Raw genomic sequence first — 14,203 nt, forward strand, 5'->3', positions numbered from 1 at the left:
AAAAAAAAAAAAAAAAAAAAAAAAAAAAACTTATATACTTAGGCTCTTCACATGACAATATATCATAATATTTATTGCAATATAGATCTATTTTCAGAAACACAGCCAGCGAAGCATAAGTCATAACTGGCAGCGCAAAGCCATGATGTCGAATAACCCAACGCCCGACGGCATGCCCTCTGAGGGCATGTCAATCCCCAGGATATATTCATTTCCTATTCCTCTAGCCTCCGTCTTTGCACTAGAAGTTAGCCCTGGTGCAGGGCCTGCCACTGCTCGGGGGTGTAGCACTTGGGCGTCCAGGCGTGAATCGCAGCGATCTCAGCCTTCAGAGCCGAGTTTACCAGGCGATGGCGAGCAAGCATGGTCTTCTTCTCGAACTGGGGGGAGACGATGACGGCCTGGAAAGCCTGTCCGCAACCACCTGTAGACAAGAGTATCGTCAACATCTGGTCTTAGGATCATATAGTTGTGTAGCATTCATTCCCTTATGGAAATGCAATTAATCAGCACGACGCTCTCATACCCGACAAGTCTTCAATCTCAACATGCTGCGCCTGCAACTGATCGATCAATTTGCTCTTCAGCGAGTCGGCCGTAACGCCCGAGGTAGCATCGGCCATGGCTGCGTTGACTGCCGCGAAGGAGCGCGCGGAAATCGAAAACGGTGACTTGTGATGGACGGGGGTGCGGAGAAGATACCGGCAGCTTCTGCTCAACAGGGTAGTGGTGCGGGAGTACATCAAGCGAGCCGGACGGCGGTATCGGAAGTAGTATAGGATAGTTGAATAGTTGAAGATTAAGTAAGTATATTATGGGTGAAGCGACCGATTGTCGTCAAAGGCGGTTTGAGTCAGAAGGGTGGGCAGCGCGGTGATGCTTCTTCCGATGTAGGATGACGGAACTCCTTCATGATGGAAATGATCCTCTTTCTCTTCCCTCCCGTACCGTACCGTAAGAAACGGATTGGTCAGCTGCCGTTGTGGCTGGTGGGCACTAGCCCCAGAGTGGATTAGGTTGGCTGTGGCGCCAGCTTCTCCTCGGCTTCCATCGCTTCTTCTAAAGCTTCATCTGGTTTCATGTTCGCGGGGTATTTTCTAGCTCAACTTTGCGCTGCTCAGCTGACATCCCGGAAGTGCACCTGATCATCACATATTTCAGATCAACGACAGCATTGTCTATGAACTCTCTTCGTCGGCAATCCGTCCGCCTCTATTGCACAATGTCTGCTTCATACCCCACTTCGTCGCCATTCACGCAGGCAGTGGTGAGCTCCATGAGGAAGCTGTATGCTTTCCGTCACCTACATTGGTCAATCAAGCTTACTTATGGCTAATGTCTTCAATGCAATAGCTACCCCGAGTCATTGGCAGATAAGAGCTGGGACAACACCGGCCGTAAGCTCTCATCCGTCCTCCGCCAATCTTCCATCCCATTAACTTTATATCCCAGTCCTCCTCGAAGCGCCCTTCGACCACACCCGCAGACAGAAAAACTCAGTCCTCCTAGCAATTGACCTCACCAAAGCAGTTGCAGACGAAGCAATTGCCCGTCGCGACTCAGTAGTCGTAGCCTACCGTACGCAATGCCCCCTACACCTGCACACCCCATCACCCACTCACACAGTTCCTCCACAGACCCGATCATCTTCCGTGGCCTCAAATCCATCACCTTCAACGACCCCCAACAATCATCCCTCCTCCGTCTCGCCCAAGAGGGCATCAGCGTCTACTCCCCGCACACAGCCATCGACGCAACCCCCGGCGGCATGGCCGACTGGCTCTGCGACATCGTCACCGGCGCCATCGCCCCAACAACCACCACCAAGCCCACTATCCAGAAATCCTCCTCAACACACTACTCCCACGCCACCTTCCCCGACCCACAGCCTGCTTCCCCCGCGACTCCCGTCCCCCATGTCCGAACCACAATCATCCCCTCTCCGCCCCCAGTGCCCGAGGGCATGGACTCAGCGGGAATGGGCCGCATCGTCACCTTCGACGAGCCCCAGCCCCTGACTGCCGTCGTGGACCGCATCGCCCAGGGCGTTGGATATCCCGGCGGTATCCCCATCGCTATTCCGCAGACCGCCTCGGTTGAGGACCTGAAGATCCGCACCATCGGCGTATGTCCCGGCTCCGGGTCGAGTATCCTACTGAAGGGCACGGGCGGGAAGATCCCCGATCTGCTTTTCACTGGCGAGTTGAGTCACCATGAGGCGTTGGCGGCCGTGGAGCGTGGGTCGGTTGTGGTTGCGCTGGCGCATTCGAATACGGAGCGCGGGTATCTGCGTGCAGTGATGCGGGAGAAGTTGGCAGATGCGGTGAAGAAGGAGTGGGAGGCGCAGAGAAAGGAGGGTTTGAAGGGTGGTGCGGAGCTGAAGGACGTCTTTGAGGATGCGGAGTGTGTTGTGGATGTTAGTGAGAAGGATCGTGATCCGTATGGTATTATGATTCGACAGGTCTAGAGTTGCTGCAGCATCTACTAGCAATCATCTATATTCATACAAAATACCATATAAGCTAGAGTCCACATACAAACGAACAAACAAATGCTATCAAAGAACAATACACACACATAGCGTACTATATACACCCACTACCCCAACCTTCTACCTACTTAGCCACTGCATGAATTGAATGATATTCTCATAAGAAGTGAAATCAACTCAACAAAACCCGAATCTCCCCCGTCGTCCTAGGGAACAACCTCCTCAATCCCCCCTCCTCTAGTCCCTCCTCATCCTCCCCTCCCTCCTCCACCGCCTTCTCACCAACATCCACCCCCCTTGCCTCATTATCCGCCGCAATAACCATTCCCTCCACAAACTCAAAGTCCCGACAGAACGCCTCGACCGCATCCTCCGTGACACTCTTCACGAACGTCGCGCTGGCCACGCGCTTCAAGTTGTCCGTAGCATCCATAAGCGCGCTCGGGAGGAAGTCGTCCAATTGCTGGCTGATATTGATAAGTGCCTGAGGCTGGAAGGCCGGGAGGGTCAGGATGTCTGATATATTTGGTTTGGGCTTCTGTTGGTCTGTGGATGTTGGTTGTTGAGGGGAGAACGGTTCCAGGGCTGCAAGGAGGGTCTGGAGACCCGAGGAGGTGAGGAGGTAGCGGTGTTGGATATCGAGGAGGTCTGTGCGGAGGGTAGAGAGGGCTGTTTGGATCGGGGACAGGTGGGTGGTGCTGGCGAAGGGGTAGGGGGTGATGGTTGTGCGGACGGTGAGGTGGATGTTGGTTAGGTAGATGGTTTGGGTGGTGTGGGAGGGGAGGTCTGCGGCAGAGGATTTGGCGAGGTCGAGGAAGGGTTCGAGGGCGGAGTGGAGGACGGGTGTGAATTTGTTTTCGGAGTTGGTGTCCTTGGGTGGTGGTGATGATGATGTGGTTTTGGGGCCGGGGGTGGGGATGGGGTCGGCGCCGTAGGAGGCCTCGTGGGTTTTCATCAAAGAGGTGAGGACTTCCAGGGCGTCTTGGAGGAATTGGGGTGCGGAGAGATCTGCTGGAGGTGTGAGGGCTGAGTGATCTGTTGAGATGTTGTTGACTTCGTCGTGCATGAGGGTCTCGAAGTGCTTGAAGGTGAACTTTTCGAGGGTCTCGAGGAGCTCGGCGAGGTTGGATTGAGGGCCGAGGAGTTTGCTGAAGGTCGTTTGGTAGAAGGATAGCAGGTTGACTACCTTGTAGCAGGTGACGGGGTCGTCGTGGCCTTGGATGACTAGCTCGACGCGCTGGCGCAGGGCTCGGGAGACACCGATGAGGTCGCGATTAACTAGGTCGCTGAGAGCCTTTTGTCCGTCGAAAGACACTTCCTTGTCTTCGTCGATACGGGACCATGGTTCGCTGCTTAGGCCGGCTTGGATGCCTTTAGCAAGCTCTTCGCCGTCGGCGACGAAAAGGGCCTCGAGTGCCTCGCGTTCGGAGACGGTGGTGGAATGCACCCAGGCCAGCATGTCTCCGATGTACCGAAGGGGGTCGTGGGCAGAGAACTCGATTGGCTTCACGTTGGTATCACCCGTCGTGCCAGAGACGGCATCGGTAAGGGCGTACTGGAAGGCATCGGAGAGGACATAGTCTCGGGCCTCTGCGAAGAAATCCAGACAGCTGTGGAACAAACTTGGCCGCTCCGCTAGCACTCGCAGGACACGTCTGATAGAGCTACTGATGCGAGGGTCTTCAAGGTTGAGAGATCTGAACTCCTTCTGTATCCACCTGTAGAGTTTCTGGTAGGCGGAATTGAGACTTCTAGAGCTCTTTTCCATAAGTTCTAGGCCCAGTCGCTCGTTTTCACCCCCGAGTAATGCTTCGCAGTCCCGGTAGACCTGTTTGACTCTGGCGAGAATCTCGAAAAAATGGTCATCGATAGGCTCCTCGGCGTGCGTCAGGATCAGCAAGTCCTCATCGGGGACGATGAAGTGTTGGGTGAAAGCTTCCAGCAGCTCCTGTTTGGTCTCTGCCTCTTTTCTCTGTTTCATCAGAGCCGACGCTTCCTCGAGCACTGGTGTTGTTTCCTGTCTGGCAGAGACAATGTGCTTTCGCATCTCATCGCACGTCTGGTTAAGATTCGTGATTACATTTCCTATCCGTTTCAATTGCTACAGCACGCCAAGTTAGCAACCATTAGATCTCTCAGCAAAGGCGCATCTTACCTCCGCAACGAGCCCGAAATCCCGCACGATCTCGGCATTGCTATCGACGACTTCCTTCTGAACATCCAAGCGCAACTGTCTTCGAACTTCTGCCGTATTGTGTATCCCCCTGAGGCTGAGTGTCTCCAGCGCATCGCGAATGTCCGAATCCGCATAGGAGGCCGAAAGTACACTTGTCAGTCGGTTGGACAAGGCATTGGATCGCTGGTGTACCGGGGGTGAAAGCGGAGACGAAGCTGGTGAAGATGCTCGAGTAGAGCCATGGCTGGAGATGACTCCGTTTGGAGGGAAGTAGCTCGCCATCGTGGGACTGTTGGCCTAGTCGAGCTATCTGGCCGGGTGGTCGCTGCGAGTGTCCCGCTGGACTGAAGCGGAGGCCGGAGGCGGGAAGCGGCGCAGCGCTTTCCCCGGCCGGGTTGTTGATCCGTCCCTGTACCTGAATCAACCTTCGGACCTCTCCTTTTTCTCCATCCGCAATCTTGCAAAAGCACCAGTTTCTCAATTTTCAGATCATTACATGGCTAATCAGCTCTTGAATATCCGATTAAAACCCAACAACACGATCGATTGCCATGGATAGCCCCCTCCTCTCCCCCGCCAAAGCGCGCCAAGCAGCCATCCAGGCCAAAGATTGGGCCTATGTCAATGCATGGCTCAGTCGTCAGTACGCACCGAACCCGGTTCCCAGTTTCGAGCGAAATGAAGATACTCTGCGCACCCTCTTGGCACTAGCCGCTGCCAATGATACTGCGGATGAGGAGGCCACCATTCTCCACCAGGCTCGCGAGCAGGCGGTTGAGAGCTTCAAAGTTCGAGAGGAGGGTGAGGAAAAGCAGAAAGTAGAAATACTGGATGAGGTGGAACATAGTCTTGACGACAATGGCAGACGACACCTGGACGACCTGGCAGAGACAACTGCAGTACTGGGAGCTTTGGGCACAAATACGAGAGACCTGGGCCAATCAATCATTGAGCTCACGGTGGAGGAATTCAATGCGCAGCAGCAGATGAGTAAAGTACAAGCGCTACATGACTACTTAGAAAGGGAGCTGGCTACGCTGCGAGAACAGCTTTTAGACCTTAAGACCAACGAGGTGTATGAAACACCGGCCAATCTCCCAGCGCTAACTGCGGAATGGACAAGAGAGACCAAAATGCTCAACGCCAAAGCCGGCGAGTATCAAGATCGGATTGCCTCCCTACAGAGGAGTAAAAGTAAGGGACCTACGCTCGCAGAAGTCATTGCGGAGGAGCAGGGCGTGATTAGGATGCTGGAGAGCACCAAAACACTAGTGGAGAGGGTCCAAAAATTCCATGATCTGCCAAAAGACGTGCCTGGTGCTCGGGTGCAATACAAGGAGCTAGAGCAGGAACTCGAGACACTCACTCAGCAACGAGACACAATGTTCGAGAAGCTAGGCGAGAAGTGAACACTACGCTACTGATATAGAACTTGGGGAGTTATCAAATATTCGACTAGTATTGAGCTAGTGAGACGTGATACTATCAAAGTGTGGTATCGTCAAAACTCATAAATCATGAAAAGAACAATCTGCCGTGAGCCGCCAACCCATCGTTCTCCGAAATTCATGCATCACAGAGGGATATTGTTGTTGGTCATTACTCGTCGATCGATTGTAATCAGGATGTGGCGTGCACTTAGTTGTCACCCAGGCCAACGGCGTTCTTGATCTTGTCGCCACTACAAGTCTGTTAGTCAAATGCTTTTATAGCGACTGCATAGTGGATCAGGTGAATACTGACATCGAGCTGGTAGCACCGCCGTGGGCGTTGTTGTCGTGGGAACGCTGAGTCTTGTCAAAAGCCTCCTGGGGACCGGACTTGCTGTCGTCGGACTGGAAGCCGCGGGCGATACGGTCACCGGTGTCGGTGACGGTCTCCTTAACCTTGTCCTGAGTGGACTTGGCGGAATCAGGAGTCATCTCCTCCTTAGCCTCTGCAGAAAAAGGGTAAGCATCACGCAAGCCAGCTGCCAGCGGGGCGGGGGGGCTTGAACACAGGAAGAGGAGACATACTGGTGGAGAAATCCTTGCGACCAGAGTCAGACATGTTGATTGAGTGGTTGATGAAGAGGTTTGAAAAGTGTTGGAAAGTGGTTGAGATTTGGATTGGATTGCGATTTGTAGATGATTGAATTGTTGATGGATGAGAAAGACTTCGACGGTGCCAAAGAGTCTTTATATAAGTTTTTGTGAGGCCTCAAGTTGCTCCATGACGTCGACAATCCTGGCAGTGAATGGCTACGCCATCGATGAATGTGAACACAGCCAGTGAAACCGGGGGGAAGCAGTTGTGGAAGAGATACCAGCGAATCAACGTCATCATGAGGGGAGGTACCCCGGTTTCGATCAGGACGCCGGATCTTGCATGCGCGTCATCGGGCCATGACGATATCTGGGTTTATTCACATTGTATGGAGTACTAGTAAGTACAAGGTCAAGAAAACGGATGGCGCCAGAACTCGCCGATCTGGTCCAGACTTTCCTCTTCGGGAGTGCCCCTAGTCATGACGTCTGCATGATCGCATGTAGCTCGATGGGGTTAGCGCAAGAATGTTCTCGGAATTATGTTCAAGCGAGCCCCGAAAATGAGCTAGATTGAAAGCAGTATAGCTTTGTTTTTGCGGTGTAAACAGCAAGCGGTGACTATCAGCAGAAACCCGGCCAGCTGTTCACCGCCACGCGGCGAGTCCCTTCAGGCCGAGTCTGCCTGTTGTCCTGCCTGACGCTCTCCCTCTCTTCGTCCTTCCAATGCGTTTGGCGCCAACACTCTCTCTCGTTAGGTCTGCTGGACCACCATGTTGATCGGCTCTATATCTATTTGCTCTGTTTTTCTTTGCGATTTTGATCTACCGTTTCTCGTTTGTGCTTGACGTTCTCTGCGAGCCCGTCGGTTTGTGATTATCTCTGGAGGCAACCCCGCTCGCCTTATCAATCACTGCTCCAGCTACTGCCGGGCACACATCACCATCATTGCACCCCAATTTCGCCCTCATACCTGTAATGCCATCATCGTTTGAATCAGCTTCAAATTGGGATTTCACTCCGGTGATCAATCTCCTCCGTACCCCGACCTACGGCACTGGTAGCTCATCGGTTCCTTATCGCCACCCGGAGTCCGCCTCAATTGCTCGGCCTACTTGGGAGACAAACAACAACGATGGCTCCTCTTCCTCTAATGATATGCGCGAGGTAAGGCCTGGTGAAGGAGCCCCTCCGAAGCTAGGAGACTTTGGTTCTCTCTGGGAGCTTTTAGGCAGTACTGGCATCTCGGCCATTCGCCCACCAGTTGAACCGTGTGATATCCAGCGGAACACGCCTACTCCCACGCCACAATCGCCTAAACGTATCGAGATTCTCAAACGACCTTTGAGTAACCATGTCGACTCCGCAGACTTGGATGAGGTGCTTCCTCGCACCCCGTCAAAGCCTATACCTGTCTCCGGTGTCTCCAAGTCCCGCAACTTGCAGGCCAAGACCGCAGCCGGGAAACGAGCTCCTAATAAATCAGATGCTACACTGAGTAAGCATGCAGATGAGTCTTGCACATCGGAGAGCGCTGTGGAAGCCGAGTCCGATGGCAACCTCAGCGTTTTCGATCCCCCTCTGCCTAAGAGTGGAGGCACTCCGTCGCTGGTCCCTCCGCAGGTCGGCACGGCGGGTGCCATGTGTGATCCATATGAGACGCCGCCTTCCTCCTACGATGAGTCTGTAGAAACACCTCCCTCGAAGACTGTGAAGAACCCTCACAGCTCTGGCACGCTACGCGTACAGCCTGTCGCATACAAATCTACGGCTGATCGGAGGATTGGTCTCTTGACTAAGCTTTTGAAGAACTTCCCCGACTATGCAGATGCCGTAACCCAGGTTGGACGGCCTTTGAATCCTAAAAAGACGGACGTTACACGCCGCCCCATCCATGTCTTTGTTGACATGTCTAATGTATGTATGACCTGACAACAGTCGCGTGTTTGTACTAACTGGGCCAGATTATGGTTGGGTTTCACGATACGGTGAAGCTATCGCGCAAAATTCCGGTGAAAACGCGGATCCGTCGATTGCCTTTGTCATTCCAGAACTTCTCCCTAATCCTCGAGCGTGGCCGGCCCACCGCCAAACGAGTCTTGGTGGGCTCGGATCGATTTGCAGCCATCACTGAAGGCGAACAACTTGGTTACGAAGCCAACATTCTCGACCGGGTCCACAAGGTCAAGCATATGACTCCTCGCCAAATGCGATTCCGCAAGAATCCTCGAGCTGGCGCTCACGACCCTGGTAGCGGTTCAGAAACGAACGAAGCACCAGAGGAACGCTGGGTCGAGCAGGGTGTGGACGAAATTCTGCATCTGAAGATTCTCGAAAGTTTGCTAGACACGGACGAACCGGCAACCATCGTGTTAGCCACGGGAGACGCGGCGGAAGCCGAATTCTCGGGCGGGTTTATGAAGATGGTAGAGCGGGCGCTGAGCCGGGGCTGGGCCGTGGAGCTGGTGAGCTTCAGTCAAGTGACGAGCTATGCCTATCGCCGGAAGGAATTCCGGGCGAAATGGGGGAACCGATTTCGGATGATTGCGTTGGACGAGTATATTGAGGAGCTGCTTGATATGTAGGGCTTGGTTTATACTTGATACCACTGCATTAGTTGTCGCTGCTTGTTGGCAGGTCAGATTGTTATTACTTCTTTAGGATGTTGATTTGCTGGTGTTTTATGAAGATATTCATCGAAGATAGGAGCTTGAGATTAGGATACAACAAATTGAATCATTCTCGAGACTACTGCTGAGCTTAGATTCAAGTATCCCCGGGGATCCAATACTACAAGCTTCATGAAACCTAGTCATCTTATTCAATATATTGTTTCCATCTCATTCCATTTTGCTTAACTGTTCTGCTGCTATCTTTATCATAGCTCCATGATTGTAGAATACTTGGCTGAGATTGCCAATATGCGTAAAAGTAGATGGGGACTCATGTAGCAGATACATATTTTGCAAGATCCGATCAGTCGAGGATGAAATACTTAGGATCAGGTTAATATAAGATCAAGGTAATGCAAAGCACGTACTCTATCTCTCTCTCTCTCTCTCTCTCTCTCTCTCTCTCTCTCTCCCTCTCAGTCATCTGGAACGGACCTCATCCACGGTAGAATCTTAGAATCATCATCAATGTGTGACGTGTGAAGTCTTCATTACTTGAAGCTACTACTATAATTGTTCCTCGGCCGGCCACCCGAACACCCCGCCCCCACCATCAAAGTTCCGCTCCGCGCAGCTCAGCTTTTCCTCTCCTCCATATCACAACATACTCTAAATCATCCCATACATCTCCTTTCCATTACTACTACAAAGAATTACATCCGCCTACAAAGAAAGAACCATCGCCCATCTCTCACCGAACCACACCATACCACCACCACCACCACCACACCACACATCCCATTCACTCATTTCCATAGCATCATCCATCCATCCATCCATCCCACCATGACCTCAACAACAGCAACAACAACATACACCTCGCAACCCCTCTACGGCGGCGCCATCAAAGGCCTCATCCCCAAAGGCTGGTTAGATGCCAGGTAAATCTTCTTCCCTTTCCCTCTCTCCTCTCCACAACCAAACCCTCAAATACTGATAAGAAGGAATAGTAACCTCCGCCAAATCCCCGACCACCAAGAACTCTACCTCTCCCCGACAACCCTCTCGACCCTCATCTACGAAATAAACGAATACGTCCCCGACAGCAAAAGTCAGGAAACATTATCTAAGCATAGTGATCTATTTGCTTCTGCCACCGGCGGCATCACCACCCAGATTCAAGATAGAGAAACTCTCGATAAAGCCGCCATCCTCTACCACATTCTCGATGTCCATGACAGTGACAATGTCAGCAAAGATACTATTCAATTCCGCACTCCTATCATGAGCGTGCCTCATCGGGACCAATGGCGGGGAGGGAGGGTATACACGGGGAGTGTCTCGTTGGGGTCGGCGAATCCAGTTGCGAAGGATGGGGTGCTTTGTCGATTTGTGGTGGTGAGGTTGGAGGAGCAGGGGAGTGATTTGGTGGTTTGGGGGAATGTGCCTGTTAAGGAGTTTTTGGAGAGGGGGGATGAGGATGGGTTGAGGGTCGAGGAGGGCGTTGTTGGGGGGTGTGTGGAGGGGTTGGTTGGTGATGAAGATGGGTTTGTTGTTGTCGATTGGGATTTGTTTGGGTAGGGAGGGGTCTTTGTTGTCTTTTAATGTTTGGTGGAGGAGGAGGAATGATACCATTATGCGTATGTACTAGGTAGTTACTTAGATAGGTTAGATAAAATCAAAGGATCACTATACAAACATATAAGAGTAATACGGTAATCGGTGTATGTATCTTGATTGGTCTGTTTGTACACCTAGAGGGGAAAAGAAGAACTAAACGAAAAGCTGTATGTATGTACATGATCGCTAATAACAAATCATTCAACCGTCAGTCATGACATACATCAAATATCATACCTCCTAGATCATCATCCACAAGTTCATCCCCAAGTATCTCTGGTTACGTCTGCCTCTGCGTCTCATTTAACACGCGGCCCACCTCATTCAACAAACCCCTAACACTCGGTGTTGGCGCGTTCACCGACTTCTTCAATGGCGACACATTCCTCACCTTGGGTTGGATCTGCTGCAAGACGCCCTGGCATCGGCATCGATGTCTCTTGGGATCAATACTCTTCGAGTGACGTCCATAGTCTAGGTTGCAGTGCACGCAGCGCCACACGTACTTATAGTCGATAGCGTAGTCGTGCTTGATCGAGACCTCGACTTTCCCACCATAGACAGGATGGTTCTTCATTGCTTCCTTGCACTTGCGACCCCATGCCTTAAAGCTTGCCCCATGGGGGTTATCATGCACGCCTGAGATCATGTAGTTCGCCAGATGACAGAACTCGTGAGCGACCGTCTTGATAATGCGTTCTTCGCAGTCGACTACCTTTGCTGCTAATTCGATGGTGGCATAATGCTGCGGTGGCATGGCCGGCCCTCCTCCCTTCTTCGGTGACGGGGTAACACATTTCCAGGATGCTCTGCCGGCGGTCGTTTGGAGTCGCTTTTTCCATTCGATGATCACGCCTCCTGTCGAGGCGGTCATTCTTGAGAGTCGGCCGTCGGTTACGGTGTCGTCGAGGACTTTGAAGAATTGCTCGGCCATGGCTTGTCTGTTCTCCATGAATGCCTTTGCGCGCTCCCGCTCGAGCTTTCTCTGCTCTGCTTCGGCCTTTTTCATTGCTGTCTTGCTGGGTGTTCTTGTCGAGGACTTGGTCGTCGTCTTCGGTGTTGCGGTCTTGGGCATAATCTCCCTGTCGCTGAACTCATCATCCGAGTCGGAGTCGTCAAATTCGCGCAGTAGATCGTCGATCTTGCACGGAGAGTGCTGGTCGATCCAGTTGTTAGTGTTTTCCTGGCTCCAGAATGCGTCGACGCTTTCTCGGTGTGGTGTTGGTGGTATGTGGGCCTTCAGCTTGGTTGGAGATCGTAGACTGCGTCCCTTTGTTGGACTGGATGGGGGCGTCTCCAGTTTAACACTATCCCTTGATGGGAGCTTCTTGGTGGGGGCGTCTACTTCTTCGATACTGCTACATGGTGTTAGTACATATATGGGTGGCTGGGGGTCTCCATCAAAACTCACTCATAAGTGCTCTTCTCGTCCAGTTGGGGCTCTATGTCTTTATTGTCCAACTTCAGCTTGTTCAGCTTCTCGGATATTTCCAACTCGCTTTGAAACAATCTCTTGGGCTTTGCCTCTAGCTTAGGAACCTCCATTGTCATCGTAGCAGGCACTGAAGGCTCTAAATCGAGGCTTTCACGCCGAGAATCCTGAGGTGTTGTCTCTGGCTCTATTTCTGGACGGGGTCGTCTCCCTCTAAGCAGTCTCTTTCTAGTCCTGGGCGGCGAAGGAGTTGGCTGTTTCTCTTCTTGTTCTTCTTCGATGCTTTCATCGTCGGACGTCTCATGGTAGCTGATTTCTTCGTTGTCGCTGACAATGAAATCATCCATTGAGTCAAAGCCATTATTCTCTTCGCTTTCTTCAGCCTCAGACTCTGTCTCCTCCCGGCGGTATCCCATATACCTCGTCCGAGACCTGCCCCGCGGCTGCACTTCTCTGTTAGTATTACGCGTGGGCGCTCGGTTCGAAGCAGTAGACGAGTTTCGAGAGAGACCCGAACTCTCATCTGCCTCCTCTGCCTCATCGTCGATAGGATCATTTTCCTTGTCATAATTATACCCCACCGACTTACGCGGCGGCCTATTATTCCGCGACTGCTGCGACAATGGAAGCAACAAAGAATTGATCTGCGAGAGCTTCAAAGGATCCGTAGTGCGTCCCTCATTCGACATCAAAGACCGAGTCGACGAGAAACTGCTGTCCTCCGTTTCACTCTGCTCATCCCCATTGTCCGAAAAGATATCGAATACCCCACTAGAAACAGTCCCCGATCTTTGTAGTCTGTTGTTATTCTTCCTTTGCGACGGTTCTTCGATCGCTGGCGTGCTCGCGGAGTATCGGCTCTTTGTCCATGTCTCGTCGGCGGCTGCCCATTGTTCTACTGTCTTGGCCTTGGCTGTCGCGGTGTATTTGTTGTCTCTGGAGTCCCGCTTGATGGTCGCTGTGCGGTTGAGATTCCTCTGCGCGGGTGGTGTTCGGCGCTCTTGGAGCTTGGCTGGCTTCGTGGGGCTAGAGGGGTTGAGTCGAGCCATTGTGGTCTTATCTTGTCTTCTTGTTCGTTGCGGCGGCTGCTGCTGCTGGTGTGGTACGAGCAAGGGCTCCTCTTTTGCTCCTCCCACTCCTGCAGGACAGGATGTGAGATGTCAGACTGCACCTGCTGGAATGTTGGGGCTTGGTGTATGTGGTGTCTGCGGGCTTGCAGATGTGGGTGTAATGTACCTGCGTATGAGCTGGTGCTGGATATATCTATGCAGGTAGTCTAGATAATGTTGATGGATGGGCAAAGAGAAGTGGTTGGCACGGCAACCTCGGGACTTGGTTCGCCTACCACGGGATTGCCTGCTGGCAGGGATTGAGTTCAAGGTTCCATGGCGGATGCGGGATGCTGTGGTTACCAGAGAGCCAGGAACTTTGTTCGTCTCATGTCGTAAGTTGAAGTCCTACTGATACGAAATGATTGTCTACTTGATGAACGAGGAAGAAAAATAAAAGCAAAAAGATGAAGACAAGGCCCGAGCCGCGGATCGAACGCGGGACCTCTCGCAGATATGCTTGGGTTTGTATCCCTAAGCGAGAATCATACCACTAGACCACCCGGGCTTGTTATATATTTAGTGCTCAACTTCTTGGCCTATGAGCCTAAACATATTTTGTAGATCATGAACAACCATTCCGTATGCCTGTCAGTGGTCATGTAGACAGGTTGTCTACTTCTATATTACCGGTTGATTGGTGGTGTCTATGTACTCACTATCGTTAAATCCTATACATGCTGTGGCCGAATCCTATAGCTTAACTGCCTGTGATTATGTTGATGGGGTAACATCCGCC

General features: G+C 52.1%; 8 protein-coding genes and 1 non-coding gene across 9 annotated transcripts; 4 read left to right on the forward strand and 5 right to left on the reverse strand.

Annotated features, from left to right (window-relative positions):
• BDQ94DRAFT_146988 (bola protein) lies at positions 1-895 on the reverse strand. Its single transcript, XM_026766929.1, has 2 exons — positions 527-895; positions 1-424 (listed from the first exon to the last, which is right to left on the reverse strand). Exons 1-2 carry the CDS (start codon positions 741-743, stop codon positions 249-251), a joined length of 393 nt encoding a protein of 130 aa, XP_026624587.1. The 5' UTR covers positions 744-895; the 3' UTR covers positions 1-248.
• A 200-nt stretch (positions 896-1,095) lies between these two features.
• BDQ94DRAFT_146990 (GTP cyclohydrolase 1 type 2/Nif3) lies at positions 1,096-2,706 on the forward strand. Its single transcript, XM_026766930.1, has 4 exons — positions 1,096-1,287; positions 1,354-1,397; positions 1,453-1,578; positions 1,638-2,706. Exons 1-4 carry the CDS (start codon positions 1,181-1,183, stop codon positions 2,465-2,467), a joined length of 1,107 nt encoding a protein of 368 aa, XP_026624588.1. The 5' UTR covers positions 1,096-1,180; the 3' UTR covers positions 2,468-2,706.
• Positions 2,664-4,986, reverse strand: cog6 (Golgi transport complex subunit COG6; the record flags this gene model as incomplete). Its single annotated transcript, XM_026773592.1, has 2 exons — positions 4,647-4,986; positions 2,664-4,592 (listed from the first exon to the last, which is right to left on the reverse strand). Exons 1-2 carry the CDS (start codon positions 4,947-4,949, stop codon positions 2,664-2,666), a joined length of 2,232 nt encoding a protein of 743 aa, XP_026624589.1. The 5' UTR covers positions 4,950-4,986.
• A 232-nt stretch (positions 4,987-5,218) lies between these two features.
• On the forward strand, positions 5,219-6,076 carry BDQ94DRAFT_171992 (uncharacterized protein; the record flags this gene model as incomplete). Its single annotated transcript, XM_026771870.1, has 1 exon — positions 5,219-6,076. The coding sequence occupies one exon, from the start codon at positions 5,219-5,221 to the stop codon at positions 6,074-6,076; it is 858 nt and encodes a 285-aa protein (XP_026624590.1).
• Positions 6,077-6,190: 114 nt separating this feature from the next.
• BDQ94DRAFT_58700 (heat shock 9/12 family protein) lies at positions 6,191-6,809 on the reverse strand. The gene is made up of 3 exons (XM_026776115.1): positions 6,683-6,809; positions 6,411-6,603; positions 6,191-6,348 (listed from the first exon to the last, which is right to left on the reverse strand). Exons 1-3 carry the CDS (start codon positions 6,714-6,716, stop codon positions 6,306-6,308), a joined length of 270 nt encoding a protein of 89 aa, XP_026624591.1. The 5' UTR covers positions 6,717-6,809; the 3' UTR covers positions 6,191-6,305.
• Positions 6,810-7,400: 591 nt separating this feature from the next.
• On the forward strand, positions 7,401-9,530 carry BDQ94DRAFT_146996 (NYN domain-containing protein). The gene is made up of 2 exons (XM_026766931.1): positions 7,401-8,608; positions 8,656-9,530. The coding sequence occupies exons 1-2, from the start codon at positions 7,670-7,672 to the stop codon at positions 9,274-9,276; spliced, it is 1,560 nt and encodes a 519-aa protein (XP_026624592.1). The 5' UTR covers positions 7,401-7,669; the 3' UTR covers positions 9,277-9,530.
• Positions 9,531-10,149: 619 nt separating this feature from the next.
• mog1 (Ran GTPase-binding protein MOG1) lies at positions 10,150-10,884 on the forward strand (the record flags this gene model as incomplete). Its single annotated transcript, XM_026771871.1, has 2 exons — positions 10,150-10,244; positions 10,314-10,884. The coding sequence occupies 2 exons, from the start codon at positions 10,150-10,152 to the stop codon at positions 10,882-10,884; spliced, it is 666 nt and encodes a 221-aa protein (XP_026624593.1).
• A 135-nt stretch (positions 10,885-11,019) lies between these two features.
• Positions 11,020-13,600, reverse strand: BDQ94DRAFT_180320 (SprT family zinc-dependent metalloprotease). Its single transcript, XM_026773593.1, has 2 exons — positions 12,335-13,600; positions 11,020-12,281 (listed from the first exon to the last, which is right to left on the reverse strand). The coding sequence occupies exons 1-2, from the start codon at positions 13,402-13,404 to the stop codon at positions 11,204-11,206; spliced, it is 2,148 nt and encodes a 715-aa protein (XP_026624594.1). The 5' UTR covers positions 13,405-13,600; the 3' UTR covers positions 11,020-11,203.
• A 281-nt stretch (positions 13,601-13,881) lies between these two features.
• BDQ94DRAFT_t188 lies at positions 13,882-13,972 on the reverse strand. The gene has a single exon. It is a non-coding gene; the product is annotated as a tRNA-Pro (tRNA).
• Between the last annotated feature and the right edge of the window lie 231 nt (positions 13,973-14,203).

Source organism: Aspergillus welwitschiae (genome assembly GCF_003344945.1).
Source record: "Aspergillus welwitschiae strain CBS 139.54b unplaced genomic scaffold BDQ94scaffold_23, whole genome shotgun sequence".
In the NCBI taxonomy this organism is placed as follows: Eukaryota; Fungi; Ascomycota; class Eurotiomycetes; order Eurotiales; family Aspergillaceae; genus Aspergillus; species Aspergillus welwitschiae.